General features: G+C 31.7%; 1 protein-coding gene across 1 annotated transcript; it reads right to left on the reverse strand.

Moving 5' to 3' along the window:
• Window positions 1-11408: 11408 nt before the first annotated feature.
• On the reverse strand, window positions 11409-18524 carry TRIADDRAFT_27299 (uncharacterized protein; the record flags this gene model as incomplete). Its single annotated transcript, XM_002113847.1, has 4 exons — window positions 11409-11499; window positions 11808-11925; window positions 12075-12197; window positions 18398-18524. 4 exons carry the CDS (start codon window positions 18522-18524, stop codon window positions 11409-11411), a joined length of 459 nt encoding a protein of 152 aa, XP_002113883.1.
• Window positions 18525-19224: the final 700 nt, after the last annotated feature.

Genomic DNA, 19224 nt, shown 5'->3' on the forward strand with positions numbered 1-19224 from the left:
CTTCACTAATGTATTATAGGTAAAAGTACCACGTCTACTGAGACTAGCATCGGCCATGTATCAAGCACCAACACTCAAATGGAGGATACGAGTAGTCCTGTAGAAGATACTAGCGATACGGGTACGCATACTCTATCAACATGCAGTATTATTTACCAGCAAATTTCGATTATCTTTGTTAACGAAATATCGGTAGTCTTGATCGAAAGAATTCACAGTTCCAAATATCTTACACTCCACTAATGTATTATAGGTAAAAGTGCTACGTCTACTGGGACTAGTATCGACGATGTATCAAGCACCAAGACTCAACTGGAGGATATGAGTAGTCCTGTAGAAGATACTAGCGATACGGGTACGCATACTCTATCAACATGCAGTGTTATTAAAATAAAAATCATTCCCTGAAGTAATGGCCTAATTTTTATAGCTATCATTTTATCGCTTCTATGATTGATTTAGTGTATGATACCCTCCTTTATATTACGTGCTCAAAACTTTAAAAATTTGTCTTTACACAGTCAATAATGTACCTATTGAAAAATTAAATAGTGTTTCGCACAAGCAAGTTTTGTAGAGTTTCCTAATATTATCAAGATGACCTCATGGTTTAACCTACTAAAAGATTTAATTCTTAACCCTATATTTGTTACTGATTTACTCTGTTTTATCTTTAAATTAAATAATCATGACTACAACATACTGATTTAAGAAACTTTATAAACATTCATATATTAACTTTTTATTTGAAATTTGCATTTGCGTTCTTGCAATAGTACCATATACTTCCCCAAGTCTTCCTGTTACCAAATCTGTTCTGGCTACGGATATATTAAGTCCTTCTAGTGTCAAAACTGATCTGGCTACGGATACCTCAAGTATTCCAGATGATACTCAAGATGATTCCAAAACCTTCAAAACAGGTATTTTACCGAGGTTATTTTATGATGCATTAGCGCATAACTTCATATAATAGTATTCTTTGTAATGCCATAACTATTCGTATTTTTATTCGTACAAATCTTGACCTTCGCATTCATGAATGATATGATTAAGATATTTTCACCTAGCCGTTAATAGTTCTTTGAAATCGCTAGTAGTAAAACTCTTTACAATTGTTCGATTTGTATACTTTGAAACAGTATTAGTAGTGCGTTAGCTTAGCTGTTAAAAGTCAGAATTTGCACTTGTAATAAACTAAGGAAGAAGTTTCATTTCCGAAAGGATGGTGATAAGTACATATGTGTCATTTTCTTATAGAAGACGCATACAGATGCATACCTTCAGTCCAGTTATTGAGTTTTTACCCTATGTGTTCTGTAGATAACAGATATAAGAAAGAATTTATATGGTACTGCAGCTAGAATTCGATTTCTATGTTAAATTCGTTCACTGTATAATTGATAAATGAGTAAAATCATAGAATCAATTACAGCACATACTACGCCATTTGCATTCCTTCTCTCATACTAACGACTACGGGAAACCCCACGGCTAGTTACATTTATGTGATTTTTCTCAACTACTATAAATAGCTACACATTTGATTGTATCTGTTTATTCGTAGAAAATACAGAGAATATGAGAACACGTGATCGTTCTACGGAAGAAAGACCCACTACTGTCAGCGAAACACTTACGAGTAAAGAGTTTTCTTCGTTAACAACTAGTATATACTATTGACGAAATACTGTAATGAATTTTAATGATATTGCTTTCCCTAAATATTATCATTAATTACAGTACGTATCTTCTAGTTATATTTTCAGACAGTACTAATTATAAGCAAGAAAGCGATGTAACTGACACTAGCCAAATTATTGATACTATCGAATCAATAGCAGATAAAACGTTTTGGTCAACTGGTATAAGCGATTTTATTAAGTATCGATTCAGTGACAATTCGTCATTAATTCAGCTTCGATTCCCTAACTGTATTCTTGTTTATACTTGTTACACAAAAAGTAGAAGATACATATAAGAGTGCGTATTTAAAGGAGGAATTTATTTACGAAGCTCCACCAACAGATTTAGATCATATTACTGCGTCTACAACGAGCGGTATTGCAATAATTTATAATATAAGAATAGGTAACTTGTACTCCGCTATCAAATAATTAGTTGTAATTTTACTTTATAGAAATTTCCGAAATTCAACAGAAATCTAGTACTCAAGGTATGTCTATTACCAAAACCCAAAGCGAATAAATTATTGGTGCTGCTACACGGTGTACCGTCACGGAATATTAATGCAGTACTGTTTACCAGTCCTTTGAACAATTAATGCCGTGTAAAGTTGATCTTTAAACGGAAATATTTTTTTACCCAATTTGATTAGATACCTCGTGGTCCACCACGTCAGAGGATGCAGAAACCACTACTACAGAGAATGAAGAAGCTTCGAAACTTACGTTCGTATTTTGTTCATTCTACTTTAAGAACTAATAGTACTATTTACATTTCTCAGTTTCTTACGTAACCTTGCTTATCACAAAATTTCAGTACAACTGATGATGAACCGTATACAATCACTACATCGCCAGATCTAGAACTTGATAACGTTGTAGCTTCAGCACAAGGTAACATTAAGTGACTTCTATCAGTATTTGATCGGTGCTTGTTCGATACCGTTAATGTAATGTTACTTCACGTAGTGAAAATACGCAGAATAACAATTTCAAATCGTCTTAGTATGTAAGTAATCAAATCAGTGATGGCTAACTGTTCCGCCCATTCTTATCTAGAAGAGGAAATTGTAAGCACTGAAACTAGAGACATTGCTGGTTTATCAACTGTAGCTCAAACAAAAGATGCTGCAAGTTCTCCATCGATGGATGAGAGTATACCCCCTACTGTACCTACCAGACAAACGTCGCTGCTTGATATGGTAAATTATATACAGCAAATACTATACATTAAATAGGATTGCGGAATGTGTCTGAAATTGGCATATTACATTAAACATCCCAAATATTCAACATTACTCGTTAAATTAAAAGATGATTAATTTCTTACAGATATTTACATTGGATAAATCGATCATCCAGCAAGTCAAGAGTTTATCTCAGGTAAATTATTATTTTAAAATATGCACAGATGCATGTTACTTTTTGTTGAGAATCGCATCACTAGCAGCTACTAATAGTGAATAAGTTAAAGTTTTGGATAGTACAGTAACTATAATTGATTGACATAAACTGTTTCCATGAAATATGTACTGTACTACTTAAGTTAAGTCATCACTATCGATTGGTATGCTTTCGGATCTAATTGGTGATTCGATTGCAGTCATTTAATTCTGAGAAGAACAGTAAACAGGTAGTAGGATATGGCTGTTCATCATCGACTTGTACACTACGCATAATGTTCTATATGATACTGACAGTGCTTATGCTGCACTTAACAGTACATGTGCTTTAGCAAGGAAAATTCTATTATCTGTAGTACTTTGTAATTCGTAATTATGACATAGACATTGATATCGGAGAGTCATGCACATGATTTGTTGCTTGTAATAAGCTTGTTAGAATCATTCCTAGACAATGAAGATAGCCTAGTTGTCATCGCATTAGGCCAAATGTTATGTCATCCATGATTATGACCGCATGCATCCGTTGAGTGAAGACGAAGCACATGATTGATAGTGTTGGGATCCAGATGTGCAGGGGCGTATAACTACCCTAACATGTAGTATAGGGTGCATATCGCTATCTCAATTCATTTTTGCTCTGTAGAAGACTGAATTACTGTCAGCATCATGTTGTAAGCTAATTTAAACCCCGAAACGTTTAATCGTACGAACCTTCGAGGTAATACAGGGTCAGGTCTAAATACAGCACAATGGGAAAATGGAAAATAAATGGACAATCCAGATTGGTACTATTTCTAAATTTCCAAATCTAAAGTAGATACACATTACGAAATAGATGGACTCTATGCCTAATTTACTAATGGAAGTTCCAACGCCTGTCTCTTAAACTGTAGCTAAAGCCTTCTAAATAAACCAAATAATTAATTTCATCGAATAAATAAACTAGAAAAGTCTCCCAACGGTGACCCATTTCATGCTACGGTACGGTACAGTCTTTTTCTTCACAGTGCATGTACTGTGCACTGAGCATGAATGAAAAGTGGGAAACAGATGTAGGCATGCGCAAGAGCAACAAGATCAATTCGTTGTCCCATCTACTCTTTGTTCATGCAGTATGGCAGCGATTGTCTTGAATTGTAGTAGCCATCGCTGATTTGACTGTGAATAACGCTTTAATTTATCGAGCTCTTAATTGATTAATTGGATAGCCAGAAGTAGATTATCTCGTTTAGGCGTAGCTTTTGTTGACGCTGTATGATTCTCTCCATCATAGCAATAAACGCAGTCCAGCATAGTTAGATCCAAATTGTCTACTAGCCGTCCTATTTGCAGCTACAACTAGATCATTTGTGTAGAGTTTCGACAGTGATAGCTTCAGAAGTAAAGAAGTAGCGATCTATATGCCAAGTAATTGGTGCAGTTCAAGTAGGCATTTTTCTTATACTGAATGTGTAATTATAAATAGCTACTTTAAATCACCAACGCATTATAGCTTTTTATCCTACACTGACGGGTGACTACCGATAGATCTTTTTATGACAGCACGTCTCAACTATCCTAGATACGTAAGCAATATTAGACAAACGTATGAATTGACTTACAGGTTATAGAGATCATCGTTTATATACTTGATGATATACTGTACTACAGCTTTCATTGGCCATTGAGTCATTGACTACGTTTTTGTGTGATTTTGTCGATGTTTTATGAATTATGAGTAAAGTATGTTGTTTTGTTTGCGTTGAAACGCAAGCTTTTTTTTTGGTTCAATCGTACATTACATAGATTGACTAAATTAAATAGATTACACAATGTTGTAGTTGATACGTTAGGTTTACGAATTTTATTTTGAGATGATTATTTTCATCGAATCGAATAATATGAAAGCCACATGTTAACGATGATGCGCTAGCACTAACTTATAGTTAACAACAGCTCCTTGCCATTATTTTAATTGCGATATCTGAGTCATGTAGTGTACTATAAGTGTAATTATAGTTATCAGACTAGTATACTGTGTAAGAATGGATCTTCCTAGCTAACTAGCATACTTATAATTATGTGAATAAGCTGTATTAAATTAACGTGTACTACCTTTTTTGACTAAAATTTCTAGATGGAAGCTTTCGCTGACATTTTGCAAACTTTGCCGCCAGGATCTATCATTGCAGCCATAGTTAGCTTATTTACTGCAATGCTAATATTATGCGGATGCTGCCCTTCAGGACCTGTCGATAGATCGAAGGAAATAGAAACTCTTCAAGCTCGTAAGTGATAATGGAGACATCCTTATAATTATCTTCGTATACTAGTTATAAAATTAAAAGATTCCGATATTAACTGAACTAAACTGTATGTTGATTAGTGAATGATAAACTGAACTCGAAAGTGGCTTCTCATGAAGTCGAAATAGCAACCCTATTAAAGAAAATTGAAGATATTAGCGTTAAGGTACGTGTTCTGACACTGTAAGTTTATCAACTAAAAATGCAAAACCATCTTAAAGATTAATAGATTTTTTAATACGATATCCTAATGCATTTCATACTTCATGTGACTAAAGTTGTTGTCAATCATCTTGCTGTAGTTTTCAAATATAGAAAATGAATTAAGTGGCAAAATTGCAGAAAATAAAAGTCTCCAGGTTATTATTTCCATACACCCACTTAAATTTGATATTTCTTAATAAGTACAATTTCGAGAGGACTTAATTCGCATCCAATTTTAATCCTTAGCTGTCTAATTCAATAAAAACCTGTAAAACCATAGATAATTGTACTTATAATTATTATCTTTGACTTATATATTGGCCTGGTACAAAATGCAGATGACTCTACAGCAACAGAAGGAATCATTAAAAGTTATACAAGAATCCTTACGCAATCAAACTATGGCTTTAGAATCTGAAAGAAATGCCGTAAGTTTAGAACTCAACAGGAAATCGTTTATATTATTCTTGTATTTAATATATAGCAACATAAAATAGGCAACCAACGAGAAGAGAGATTTCCTTGAGCAAATTAACGAAGTTAAGCAACAGCTTGCAGAGGTATAAACTTGCTAATCTGTAATACTCAATACAGAATTGTCTTGGAGTTTATATCTTATGTTTTGATAACTACAGCGTAAATAAAATAGCTTAATTTTATTTATGTTCTTAGAAATGCGGTCAAATAGTAGATATGGAAATTGAGGTAAGGTATAGCACTTCGTGAACGATATCTGCATGGAATAATAACAAAAGCACATCTAGAATTATCGTGTATTTTTTTTCGCAAACTTAGAGTGTCAGTCTAAAGCGTGATGCCATTAAAATAAACGACGAAGCTACCGACCTGAAAGATAAATTACAAAGAAAAATCGATGAAATCAATGTAGGAATTTATTATTACTTCATTTATATCGTAATTAGGCACCGAATAAATTAATAGCTTAACGTTCTGTTAGGTTTTACGTGATATCTTAACTGAAGTAGAAGATATTGATGATGAAGATTATGAATCTCTTGATAAAGGTAATTATTTAGCAAAATTTAGTACTTTGCTCCCATTAATTCGTTTTAGCAGAATCATGTTTTTAATTTTGTTAACAATTCTATTCAATTTTAATTCCAAGCCCAAGCAAAAGCTAAAAAATTAGAAATGGTATTAGATTCAGTTAAGGTATTATGCCATGAATGCAAAGATTATAGTGACAGTCATTTTTATTTTTATGAAATCTATGAAAAATTACTTCATTTATTATCTATATGATGTTATTTAGATTGCCGCTGAACTTGAAAGGACAAAGGCAAAAGTCCGGGAGGAACAAATGGCTAAGGAAAAATTAGAAGGTTAGCAATGTAGTAAACCGCTATAAAGTTACAGTATATTTAACAACAAACTTACTTTGCTTTCATTAGCTCAATTAAGAGATAAAATAAAGGAAGTGGAAGTTCAAATGTTACGCGACATTCATAAATTACATGGGTAAGACCATAATAGATGAAATTAGTAAATTCGATTGCTTCATTTTTGTAATAAGATTAATTCCATTTTCAACATTGTAGCAAAGTAGAAGAAGTAACAGAAAACCAAGGTAGCATTTCTGCCCTGCGAGCCGAAGTAGAACATTACAAGTAAGTTATACCGTTCATTTAATCCAGTATTCTAGGAAACTTTTACTACATTAATAGAACTTATTAATATTAATGTAGGCATAAGATTGATCAACTAAATCAAGAACTACAAGATGTTGAAACCAGAAGTAGGAAACAGGTCGGGATTAAAATATTGCCATATATATATATTAATTATTTATATCCTAACATCTCGGATGTTACTTAGATTGCTACTTATGAAGAAAAGACTCAGGCTGCTAGAGTAAGTTCTAAAAGCTTATCTAAAAGATTAACTTTACTGTAGCTCAAATTAATTCTTGTTTCTTTTCGTAATGATACAGAAAAAGGAATGGACGTCGAGTCAATTATTAAAACAAAAAAATGAGGAAATGTCTCAACTAAAGGAAGATTTTAATCAAGTGAAGGAGGAGTAAGTTTATTTTATTATTTGGTGTAAATCTCTTGTAATGTATATTGACATACTTACTGAAACGGTAATTGTATTATAGACTAACGGAACTGAAAAGAAATAACTTAAAGAGTGAATCGACTACTTCTACAGCTTCATTAGGTTAGATGCATGTTAACTGCTATTGGTAAAATTTACAAGTAATAAATAATATGCGGCTAATAATGAATAGTAGCCTATAGTAAATAGTAAAATTTCTTGCAGCCTCCAACCAGACATCACCCCAAGCTCCTCCTACGTTGCCTTTTGGGCCTGGACCATTGCCGCCGCCTCCTGGATCTATGGGGTAATACTCTTGCTTATTATAGTACACATAACTTGTCATAGCACTAACTATTTTGCTATATTACTGTATATACGCGTACATCAGTCCATTCCCATTTCGGTCCTTGCCGCCACGAGGTTAATAATAGACTTTTCTTTCACTTCCATACAACATAAATGTCAATTTCAAATCTCTTTTTAACTTGCTAATAGGTCCACTACCTAGGCGTAGCAGCGCAGACACTTTGCAAGATGGCGCTTCTCCGAACCTAAAGTCCCCTGTTCCCCGAAGAGATAGCTCTGCTAGGGAAGGTACTGCGAATGACAGCATGATCGAATCCAATCCAGGTATATTTCAGTAAAAAAGATTTAATTGTGTTGACATATTTTAAAAATGATTACTAACGGTGATTTGATTGTGGCGCCTTAGGCAATCCTCCTATTTTTGGCCAAGAGGTAAATGCATGTATACTTCATTTAAAGTCTAACTTTAGGGCTAATAGTTAACTGTGCTGTCTAAACTTGAGTTACTTTATTTGCTTTATTTTTCGTACAGCCACCCCAGCCAATGATTAGACCACCAACTGACCTAAACCAGACTGATAATCAGCCCCGTCATCAATCGCTACCAACTGCTGGATTGCCCCATTCTCCTCAAGTACTTCAAAATATGTCACCTATTCCAAGACGACCAGTTGGGCCTCCACCACCGATGTTACCATATCAACCAAGACCGTCACCTTTTAGACACCCGGTAGGACTATTCCAGCAACGATTAGGTAATCCTTTACCTCCAAACATGCCCCGAATGCCTATGAGAGCTGAAAATCCTGCAAATTCTGAAGCAAATCAAGGTTGGTACAATTGCGATTTGTTTATTTCTCGTGGAATTACTGCTAAAATCATTTCTATATTTTTTATAGCTAACAATTTAAGAAATTCGAATGTATGATAACGAATAATCTCTGAATGCGCTTCCAAATATTATAAACCTATTTACTCCATGAATAATAATCGCGATCAAGTCAGTGTCAGTCACTCTTTACATGGACCTTGCATATCATTTTCATGTTTTAAGATATGATGAAAACTATGACAAAAAGTTAAATTTATATCATGCATAATCTATGTAAAGTGATAAACGATGTTCATTTTTATATATTTTCATTTACTTCTGTAAACCGGTGAATACCAAACTGAAAGTAAAAATTATTGTCTTTTTGACCATGCAACGGAAACATATTTTATTGGAAATTATTCGTAAACTATGACTGGTCATGATTACTACTTAGATATCAAATGTCTTGTGAATCCATGCGGGTATAGGACTTTTTACTCAAATTATTATAGAAAAAATAATAAATTGCAATGTCATGACTGTCTAAGGCTCAGTATTTCATCATAACCTTAGGATTATTGTTACGGTTGCCACATTTATATTTCTAGGTTACGGGTGTAATAAGCATTCATTTTAGACTTGGAGTAATGGTACAGTAACACATTGAAAATTTCACTTATCATAAATGGCTATGCTGATCTTGTCGTTGAAGTTCAAATTTAGCTGCTTGCAAAGGGCATCGCTACCGATAGTATGCATTAGACTGCGGTAGATAAAGTTTAAAGAAGCTTCGAACATATCGCACTACATCTAATGTAAGATTAAGTCCTAATGCATAAAGGAATTAACTATAGTAGTTTGAACTATAAAGAAAATCTGAAACAGATGTGATCGAAATATATATAATAATAATGACCATAAGGAAACGTAAAACGTCAGCATTACTTGGAATCTGGCTCGTGCTGAATTGAAAAGAATCAAATTGTTGTATGCGAATCTCAAATAAAACGATTATCCTTAGGAGTTAAGAATCGTTGTACCAGTAAATCCAACTTCATACCACTAGGCCATTCATATTTGGAATGTTCTTTGATAAACTTAATTGACTACATGGCATGCTATCACAACTGCATTCATATTTTATTAGAAGAATATTACATTATAGTTTAACTGCAACTATCTCGAACCAATATCTATCACATAAGTGAGGAATATCAAAATAGACGCTAATCGATCTATCCGGTTAGATCTTTTAAATCTACAAGAACAAGATAATTTAGCTACCGTAGTTAATCACATATTACTGTCTTAATTATTTTAAACTATACTAGTTAAGTATTAACCCATCGTTTAAAAGCACTTGAAGTATTTGATCCCTGAAGGCAATAAAATCAAGCTAGACACCAATAGGTATCACTTAGACATCCTAAGCCTACCTATTTGTAACATCAAGTTGCTTTAATTAAAACATTTATTAAAAGTGTTCTAGCTAAATCTACATTCAAATTCGAATAGAACTGCGGAAATTTGTTGAAATAGTAAGTAATAAAACAGTGATTAAATGTTATTATTAACAACTTTTATTTGAAATGTAGAAATAAATATCGTGATAAAAGTTCGCAGATGTGTATAAAATGCTACTACAGTATGTAGAATATAGCTGCAGCAATTTCTTTACGGCATAGCTCCTCAAGAATTGGAAATTTCGGTTGACTTATAGCTGAATTACTTTCAATTATATAAACTGTAGTAATATTGTTAATTAAGGTTGATAATTTGTTTATGTCGATTAAACGGAAAAGGCTTGATAATTGAATTTGAGATTGGTAACTTCAATCTTGCGGAAGGAAAATTCTTGCCATAAAATAAAACCAGTGTTGTCATTATTTCATAACAGATGCAGCATTGGCATTGGCGTTAAAGTATGGCAGCTATCCAGATAAAATCTTACGATAGTCAATTGAATATGACTTTAAGTTAAGGGATGGAGAATATTTGCTTTAATTGGACCCATTTGGTTATTATTTCAAAATTGAATATTGAAAGCTACATATAATAGAGATAAGAAAATGAGTTTGCTAATTAAGTGTGTGTCTAACTTTGACTAAATGTAATCCAAATATTAAAAGGTAGGCTCGAAATTGTATGAGTATGCATAGAGTCAAAGCTCTCCTATATCAAAGTAATTTGCTTGAAACTCGATCGAAAGATTAGAAGATAGCCTACTTTATCCGATCTAAATTTTAAGTGAGATTGCATTCGAGGTATAATTACATCCAGGACGAAGATGAAAATCTTCTTATTTACATTTAAAGTTAATAATAAAACAAATTGAAGGGATGAGCAAAAGAGAATTATTTAATCGGAATATAGCCAAAGACCAGAAAATAACATTATGTAGACATAACTTCCATTAATTACCAAGAATTAATCTCAAGTTAACTGCTCAAAGAAATATTTCCTATCGGGTTTGATCATATTTGCCAGCGAGTGATAACTCCATAAATCTATATTTGAGGACAAAGTTAGCTTGAAAAGAAATTTTTCACCATAGGTAAGCATGGTAGTAGATGCCAGAGGTAGAATTTGATTTATGTCTTGTGCTCTTAAAACTTTTAACTGCTATTGTACATGTTTTTATGCTTGATTATACAATCGCTAGATCAAGATGTAAGAAAACTGGTTGACTTGTCAACAAGGATAACTTTCTACGTTTGTAGTCTACAGGTTTTTTGTACCTTTAGGAGCAAGAGAACGTTAAAATATTAGAATAGAATTCAATACCTGCAACTTTAATAAATGAGTAATGATGTAATTAGAAAATATACAGGATAATTATATCTTTCATCGATGTATAAATTATCTTGTCGCTCTACTGAAGTTAAAACAAGTTTGGTACAATCTTATAACTACTACCATAAGTATATGAAACATCGATAGGATAAGTAATATACAGGATAAGTACTTCAATTATCGAATTTTAAAATATTTCGCTCCTGTATTAAATATATTATCAGTAAAAAGTAGAGAGCGAATCAAAACTTACAATTCTGTACAAACATGCCCTTCTTTCATTTGGTTTTCTTCTAGGAATGCGAAACATTTTATACTTGTTGATTTCTTCTTAACTTTAAAATGTTTCAATTCGAAAAAGATAGCCGCGTCTATAAGGTTAAATATCCAGTATTTAAGCCGAGAAATTAATAACTTTCAGTCGTCTATTTTATGTGCTGTATGAGATTTGTCAATTTAATCAACCAAGTATTACAGATTCTCCAAAATTAGTGCAGCCTATTATATAACCATTTCTCACCTTTCGGCACCTTAGTTAGAGGTATTGGTATGGCAATATTATTATTAAAGTATATTTCATTTCCTTCTTTAATAGTTGCTATTGGCGTATTTTGAATATCGCACAAGTCCATACCTTGACGATCTGTATGGAGAATCGATAGCAAAAAAATGAGAGGCGTTAATAACTAATCCGATCAAACGTTAAATTTCTAACTAAAACAATTAATGACTAGATAGATGAGGAATACAACTTTGACCAGTACTACTATGACGATCCCTTCGTTTTATTTCGGTGTGATAATATCATCTGCAATACTATAGCATATCTATAACATCTATATAGTGTATATCTACATATATTATATATCCACGCGCATAACATCTATAGTATTTTTTTACATAAATTATAATAAGCTAGAGAATATAAAAATTCCTGAAAGTAATGCTTTAGGATGATATCGATACCTATAGTAATATATAACATTAAAGATTTGAAGATTGTGTTCCTATTTATGCTGCAGCATTATTATAAGTGAGAAAATAAGATATTGAAAGTTCACTATGAAACTAGGTCTAGCTAGGCATTTACGGAAATGATGAAATCAAATAATAATCAAATATTCAGACTTAGAATTCAATGGGTAATAAGTAAAAGGAAGATACCGTAAAATAGATTATGATAAGTTAGAGAAAATAGTAACTATCACCGAAAGTAATGCGTTAGAACAATATCAAATTATGTATTAATAATATAATTGGAGATTTAACGATTGCATTCCTCTTTTACGCCTATATTATTGTTATTAGTAACAAGAATATCACATTAAAATTTTGTTATTAAGCTACGTTTAATTAGATAATGACGGAAATGATAAAATCAAATAAATTTATCTAACTGACAAATGAAAAAATTGTTGAAAGGACTTTCAAATAGTGGTAGGATTAAATATGATGTATAGCTACCGTTTATATTATATTATTAGACGTTGAAAATAACTTCATGATGTCCATCATATCCTTACGATATAAACGTTTCCTTAACCCCTCAGAAATTAGACCCTTAAATATATGCTTTATTATAACACAAGTTTTGCTATATTATGGCCATACTTCTTACTATTAGAAGACATTAACAATTATTAATTATCCAACAGACCAATCGCTCCTAGTTCTAGTTATGTGGCAGTCACGATGCACAATTTTCTAGGTACTAATAGGTATTGACAATTTTCATAAACCAATAACTTATCTGTAGTGTATTCAAAGAATGCAAATAGATCAAAGTGAAATGTTATGGGTTCAGATTGATTAAATGTCGAAATTTTTAATCATTACGGCCGATAAAGAAAGACGTAAATATTGGCATCACCAGCGTAAATCACCACCAGCAATATCCTTATTCTACGAATATTTTATAAAAATATCTATAAATACACCTTAAGGACGACAATATAACATGGAATGAGATATTTAATCCCATACTGGTAATTAATCGCTTTATCATCTAGTAAATCAGATCTAAATTACGTAATTTCGATGGATTTTTATTTTAGTTGAGCGATTCTCGAAAAGTTGATGCCATATAATTTTTCTTAGTAAAATAAGTAGAATCAATTGAGCAATCAGAGTATCTACTATCCATTCTGAATGAATTCTTATTAAATATAACTTTTACTTTCTTTTCTCCATATCTGTAGCCATCATTAAATTGCTGATTAGGTAATAAAGTATCAAACAATTATCTTCATCGAATTTGTAATCAAGACAGACTGCTTATGGGCGGTAACAGCTTAAAAAATGGTACGTGATCAATTCTATGTTTCGACAAAACGTGATTGTGTAGTATTTTGACACACTGATTACTAAAATTAGCTATATTATAATACAAAACCGATAGTCTAGTTACCATTGTCATCCATAAATCTTGGCTTTATTATTATGAAATAATGAATTTAGTCATTGTCGAAAAGACAAGAAAATTTCGCTGGTATAACTTAAATTAATGCACCATAATTTATTCATTAGAAATGAAGGAGTGTAAAAGTCTTAAAGTAGTCAATAGACGTGATGCTACCCTTAACGATCCTTAAATTCGAAGATTTAGTTAAAAGTAAAGTACCGTGAAGATAAATGGAACTATTAGTCTACCGTTTATAGGACCTCCGTATTCATTTAAACCTTTCCTATAAGTGTAGGAAATGTATTTTTAATATTTCAGATAAACAATTACGAGCATCCTTGCTGAATAAATCTATCTATAGACCTACAAGAAGTAAAACTATCTATCTATAGCTTATCAAATAAATGTCTATGTCTTTGGAGAAGCAATCTCAGTTTCTTCGCTGAAAATGCCTAGTTATAATAGATTTTATTTCGATGAATATATACGTATATATCATTTTAAAACAAAATTTTTCTGTCTGAGTTCAATACTTGTAGTACCCTTGTAAAATCTGTCGATATTATGAAGATATTTTTAGAACACTTGCATCGCTATGAAAAGACACATTAACAGCTTCATAGAATAAACAATTTCTTGTTCTAAATAAACGATTTCAGTATCTTTGCACAATAAATCTATCGATATAGTGAGCAGGATAAACGTACGTTAACATACATAGCGAGCAAAATTTTTCTTTTCGAATAAATCATTTCATTGCCATTATAATATAAATCGATCGATATAGTAAAGTATTGTGATGCATTGACACCTTTAAAGTTAACAATTCAATCAACCATTTCTATAAGGTATCTTTGCATAATTAATCTATTGTCGTACACTATTGGAGACGGTGTCATTGATATTGAAGGTTAGTCTCTCCTATTTGCATAACGATAAATTGTTTTGCTTTAATTGCTTTCCAACTATTGACTAATTACCAGACTGTGTTATCGCTGATTTATCTCAAGGCTAACTACTAAAGACTACCGCAAGAAATAGGATTGCAAGTAATCTAATAAAATCATCCATGTAGAATGTGCCTTTCTTCAATACCTTAGTAGCTCTTTATCATTAAAATACTTGGCTGCAATCTAGGGTATCCATTAATTTAACGTATTCAATTAGTAATTGATTGCTAAAGAATTTCATTCAATTTTATATCGTAGCTGTCTTTAAATTAGCTCAAGCTGATTGGAAATTAAACTTCGATCATCGAGGCACAGACTACTGGGGAGTAGCAAATGAACTGACCCAATATCTACGTAAGCAATTCTGTAAAGTCATTATAATTTTAAAATAATTGGAAACAAATAGATAACATCTATCGTCGCCATCTTTTGCGTAGATAATTTGACACCTTAATTTAGAGTGTAAACCAGCTAAACAAATCATTACAAACAAATTAATTTCGTTCGCCTTATTTTCATATTTAATAAGAATTCAAATCTGATATCAATATAATCTCATAATTACGTAGAATTTTAGAAAAATATTTCAATTCTACTGCATTCTAAATCATCATTTCTAGACTATGCATGGATTAATGATATATGGCATAGAAATCTACATTTTTGATATAGAATTCAATATAGAGTACTGTTATATTTTGAATTTAAATTTTGTATCAACTCTACTCATCTTCAAATTTCCTTCTCTATCATATTAAGCTATTCTCACTTATTATTTTAAGATAATATAGCATAACTGTAAATCCTTCAACTATTGTTAAATGTTATTTCGGATAAGGAATCGTATATGAAATCGATTTGGTTGTCTCTTCTTTAGTAATTCCGAATTCGAACTACTATTGCTCTCTCTATTACTGGATGCATAGGACTAGAATTAAATACTTTAAGAATTATGGAATAATTAAAATACTAACAATGATGATTGAATTCTATCATATTTCTCTCTTATAAGTGATTTCTATTCAAATTTAAAGGCATAACATCACTATTGCTTCCGTATGATTACTTTAAATACCTAAAAACACTGTACTAGAAAATTTAACTAAAAGAAATAAAGAACATCCTATAACTTTCGAATAATAAAGTGCACTATCAAGTGCTATGACTAAAGTGGATGCTATATCCATATGATCATCTTAAATGCTTTAAAATTTAGGAACAAGCAAATGAAATGGATGAGAATAATTTCATCTGTATTGTCTGACAATAAAACATGATTCATAAATTATTGTTTATATCATCGCTGCATTCATATGATTCTATTAATGGCTTTATAATTATAGAGAAATTATAGTGATATTCAATAAAAGGGGTGAAATTCACAGTATTTATTTCGAAGAAAAACGTAATTTTAGCTACACCATCGTTACTACTATTTCATTATTTGAATTGCTTCAAAAATTGGGGAAGGAGGAATATAAAAAACGAGATTTATCCTATTTCTGTCTACTGAAGATATAAAACGAAATTGGAGGTGCTACGGCTAATATCATCATGATCTCCATAATATTACTTGAAAGGCTTTAATATTGTAGAGAAATGAAATAGACAATTCCAATTTGTCACATTCCTCTCAAATTATTAAATGCAATTTAAGTTGTTACGGTTAACGTCATCATGATGTCTCTACCATTATCTTCAATGCTGCAAATTATAGAGTAATCAAATGTAATAGACTTACATGCATCACATTTCTTTCTTGTAATAAAATATGATTTCAGCGATTTTTGCTAATGTCATCGTTACATCCATATCATTAATAGTAATGCTTTGAAATGGGGAAGCATTAAATGAAATTGATAAAATTGAATGTGTTACTGCCAAAGCCACTCTGATCATTATTATTTTTAAATACTTCAAAGTTGCGGAGAATTCAAGCTTTCTAAAATTGGATCTATCATGGCTAGTGTTATTAAGTAGCCTACATGATTATTTCAGATAAAATAAATAAAATTGGAAGTATTGCTGCTATGATCACCCTGATCATAATCTTTAAATACTTCAAAATTGAGGAAACTCAAACCTTATAAAATTGGATCTATCATTGTTAATGTCATCAACCTACCCATACGATTATTTTTAATGTATTTAAAATTCTAGAGAAAATAAATAAAAATCGATGGCCTTTCTCTGTAGCAATTGGGTTCTAACATTGGCATTTGTCATTAGCTGCGATTATTTCATCATTTCAAATAAATCAAAATTGTAGGGAAATTAAGTGCAGAACCCAATCTGCTTAAATTACGTTTGCAGCTCTATCAGTATTCTTGCACGTACGCTCATGTCTATCAAAAGGATCAAATATCTTTCCAATTTTCATATAAATGAAATTCATTTCGCAAAATTAAATCAGGAAATCGAAGTGCTATCATTCCTACTGAGAATGAAAATACTGCGGTAGCATAATTACTCAATTACTCAAATCTTATACACTTGGGAGATGTCCAATTGAGTCATCCTAGCTATGGAAATCTGGGAATAAAGTGCTTTCAACTTTTACAAGTACGCCAGTAAACTGGTATAGAGCTACAATTTGGCATGTTTTGGCACATGTATATTGATATGAAACTAAATCCAGCATTCAAATTCAATTCATTTTACTTGATTAAATAGCATCAAAGTTGTATAAATCTATCAACATAATCCAGGTAAATTTTACGGACTACGAAGAGTCTTTCGCTGTCATATCGAAGAATAAATTAATCCAGTTAATTTTCTTTTGATAAATCGTAAATATATTCGTTGGAATTCAATATGGAGGAGGAAAAGAAATAATATTAAAAAATGGCATCTCTACTATTAAAATATCCCTAGCTCGATGCTAAGAACATATATTCTCCCTAAACTATCTTAAACCAACAAATTTAATTTGATTTATCGAACAGGAAATAATTTGATTTAGTAGAAATTAGTAAAGTGTAAATAAATAGCCTCAGCTACTCTAAAGTTTACTTTGAATTTCTATTAAATTCAAATTATCGCTTTTGTTTAAGTTAAATCAGAAATGAAACGGCACTCATCTTTACAGCAACTGCATGATCTGGTCATCAACAACTTTGAATATTTTAGACTATCAAATAGAACTTGATATCCTATGTAAGATGTGTAAAATCGATTACAACTGTAGAAATATTCCAACATATACACTGATGGAAACGAATCAATTTGTTAATTTATAGTGAAAGTAACACAGGTGTGATTATGAATATCAAAATTTAAAAATTTCCTCTTCAAAATCATGTTAGGATTTACAATATGAATGTAGAGGGTGTTCTATGGATCCATTAGCAACCAGCTATAGATTAATCAGTATCCTTAGCAACGTTAATAAATCAAAGTTACCTCTATTGCAATGAATACTTTTAGCGTAACAAGATCTTTAATCCTCATCAATCCTAACATGGAATGGATTGAACATGTAGTTGGGCTTACCTTTTAAGCTGACTGTGATGTAAGGATCGACAATTTGTGTTGCATTTTTGACTTGAATTTTAAGGATACATACATATAAATGATGCCCAGAAGAGGAAGATAGATGAAGTTTTGTCCCGTTATCCATCAAGATCGAATTGATACTAGATAGAACGATAGAAAATGTTGGACTATATTTTTATTATAGTTCCACTACAGAATAAAGGAGAACAACTGAGAGTTGATATCAATACGAAAATGAACTCCAATCAATTGTAAGAGATGGAAAGTATGATATTTAACGGAGTAATAGTAGCATAAGATGATGCTATAAGGTTAAAAATTCAGCAAGAAGGTAATTTTATCAATGTCGAGGAGAACTTTGACGCTACTATTAAATAAGATGATGGAGGTAAGACTAGCCACAAGACAATGATGCAATGCGATGAAAGATAGACTCCTTTAAGGAATGGGAATGTCATAATTGTCCTTGCTTAAATAATTAGAATAGGATGATCAAATAGATGGACAGCACATGTATTGAATTGAAGATGACGGAAGCGATGGTCGTGGAATTAGAATAACACAGATCGCTACGTAGATCGATTCATTGATGGATAGCGCCAATAACAGAATTATGCTCCGCCGGTATTGAAATATAGAAATAATTAAAATAAAAAAATGAAAAATAGATTCTTCCATGGATGACTGGCTAATGGATCATTCTTCTTCAGCCTCGAATAACAATCTACTGCTCACGTAGAATACCCACTATTGAAGAGAAAGGATATGGATAGAGAAGAAGCTCTATCTGTCTGTCTCTTGATTTTCATTTTGTATTATACCAA

The sequence above is a fragment of the Trichoplax adhaerens genome, genomic scaffold, assembly GCF_000150275.1.
Source record: "Trichoplax adhaerens TRIADscaffold_6 genomic scaffold, whole genome shotgun sequence".
NCBI classification, from domain to species: Eukaryota; Metazoa; Placozoa; class Uniplacotomia; order Trichoplacea; family Trichoplacidae; genus Trichoplax; species Trichoplax adhaerens.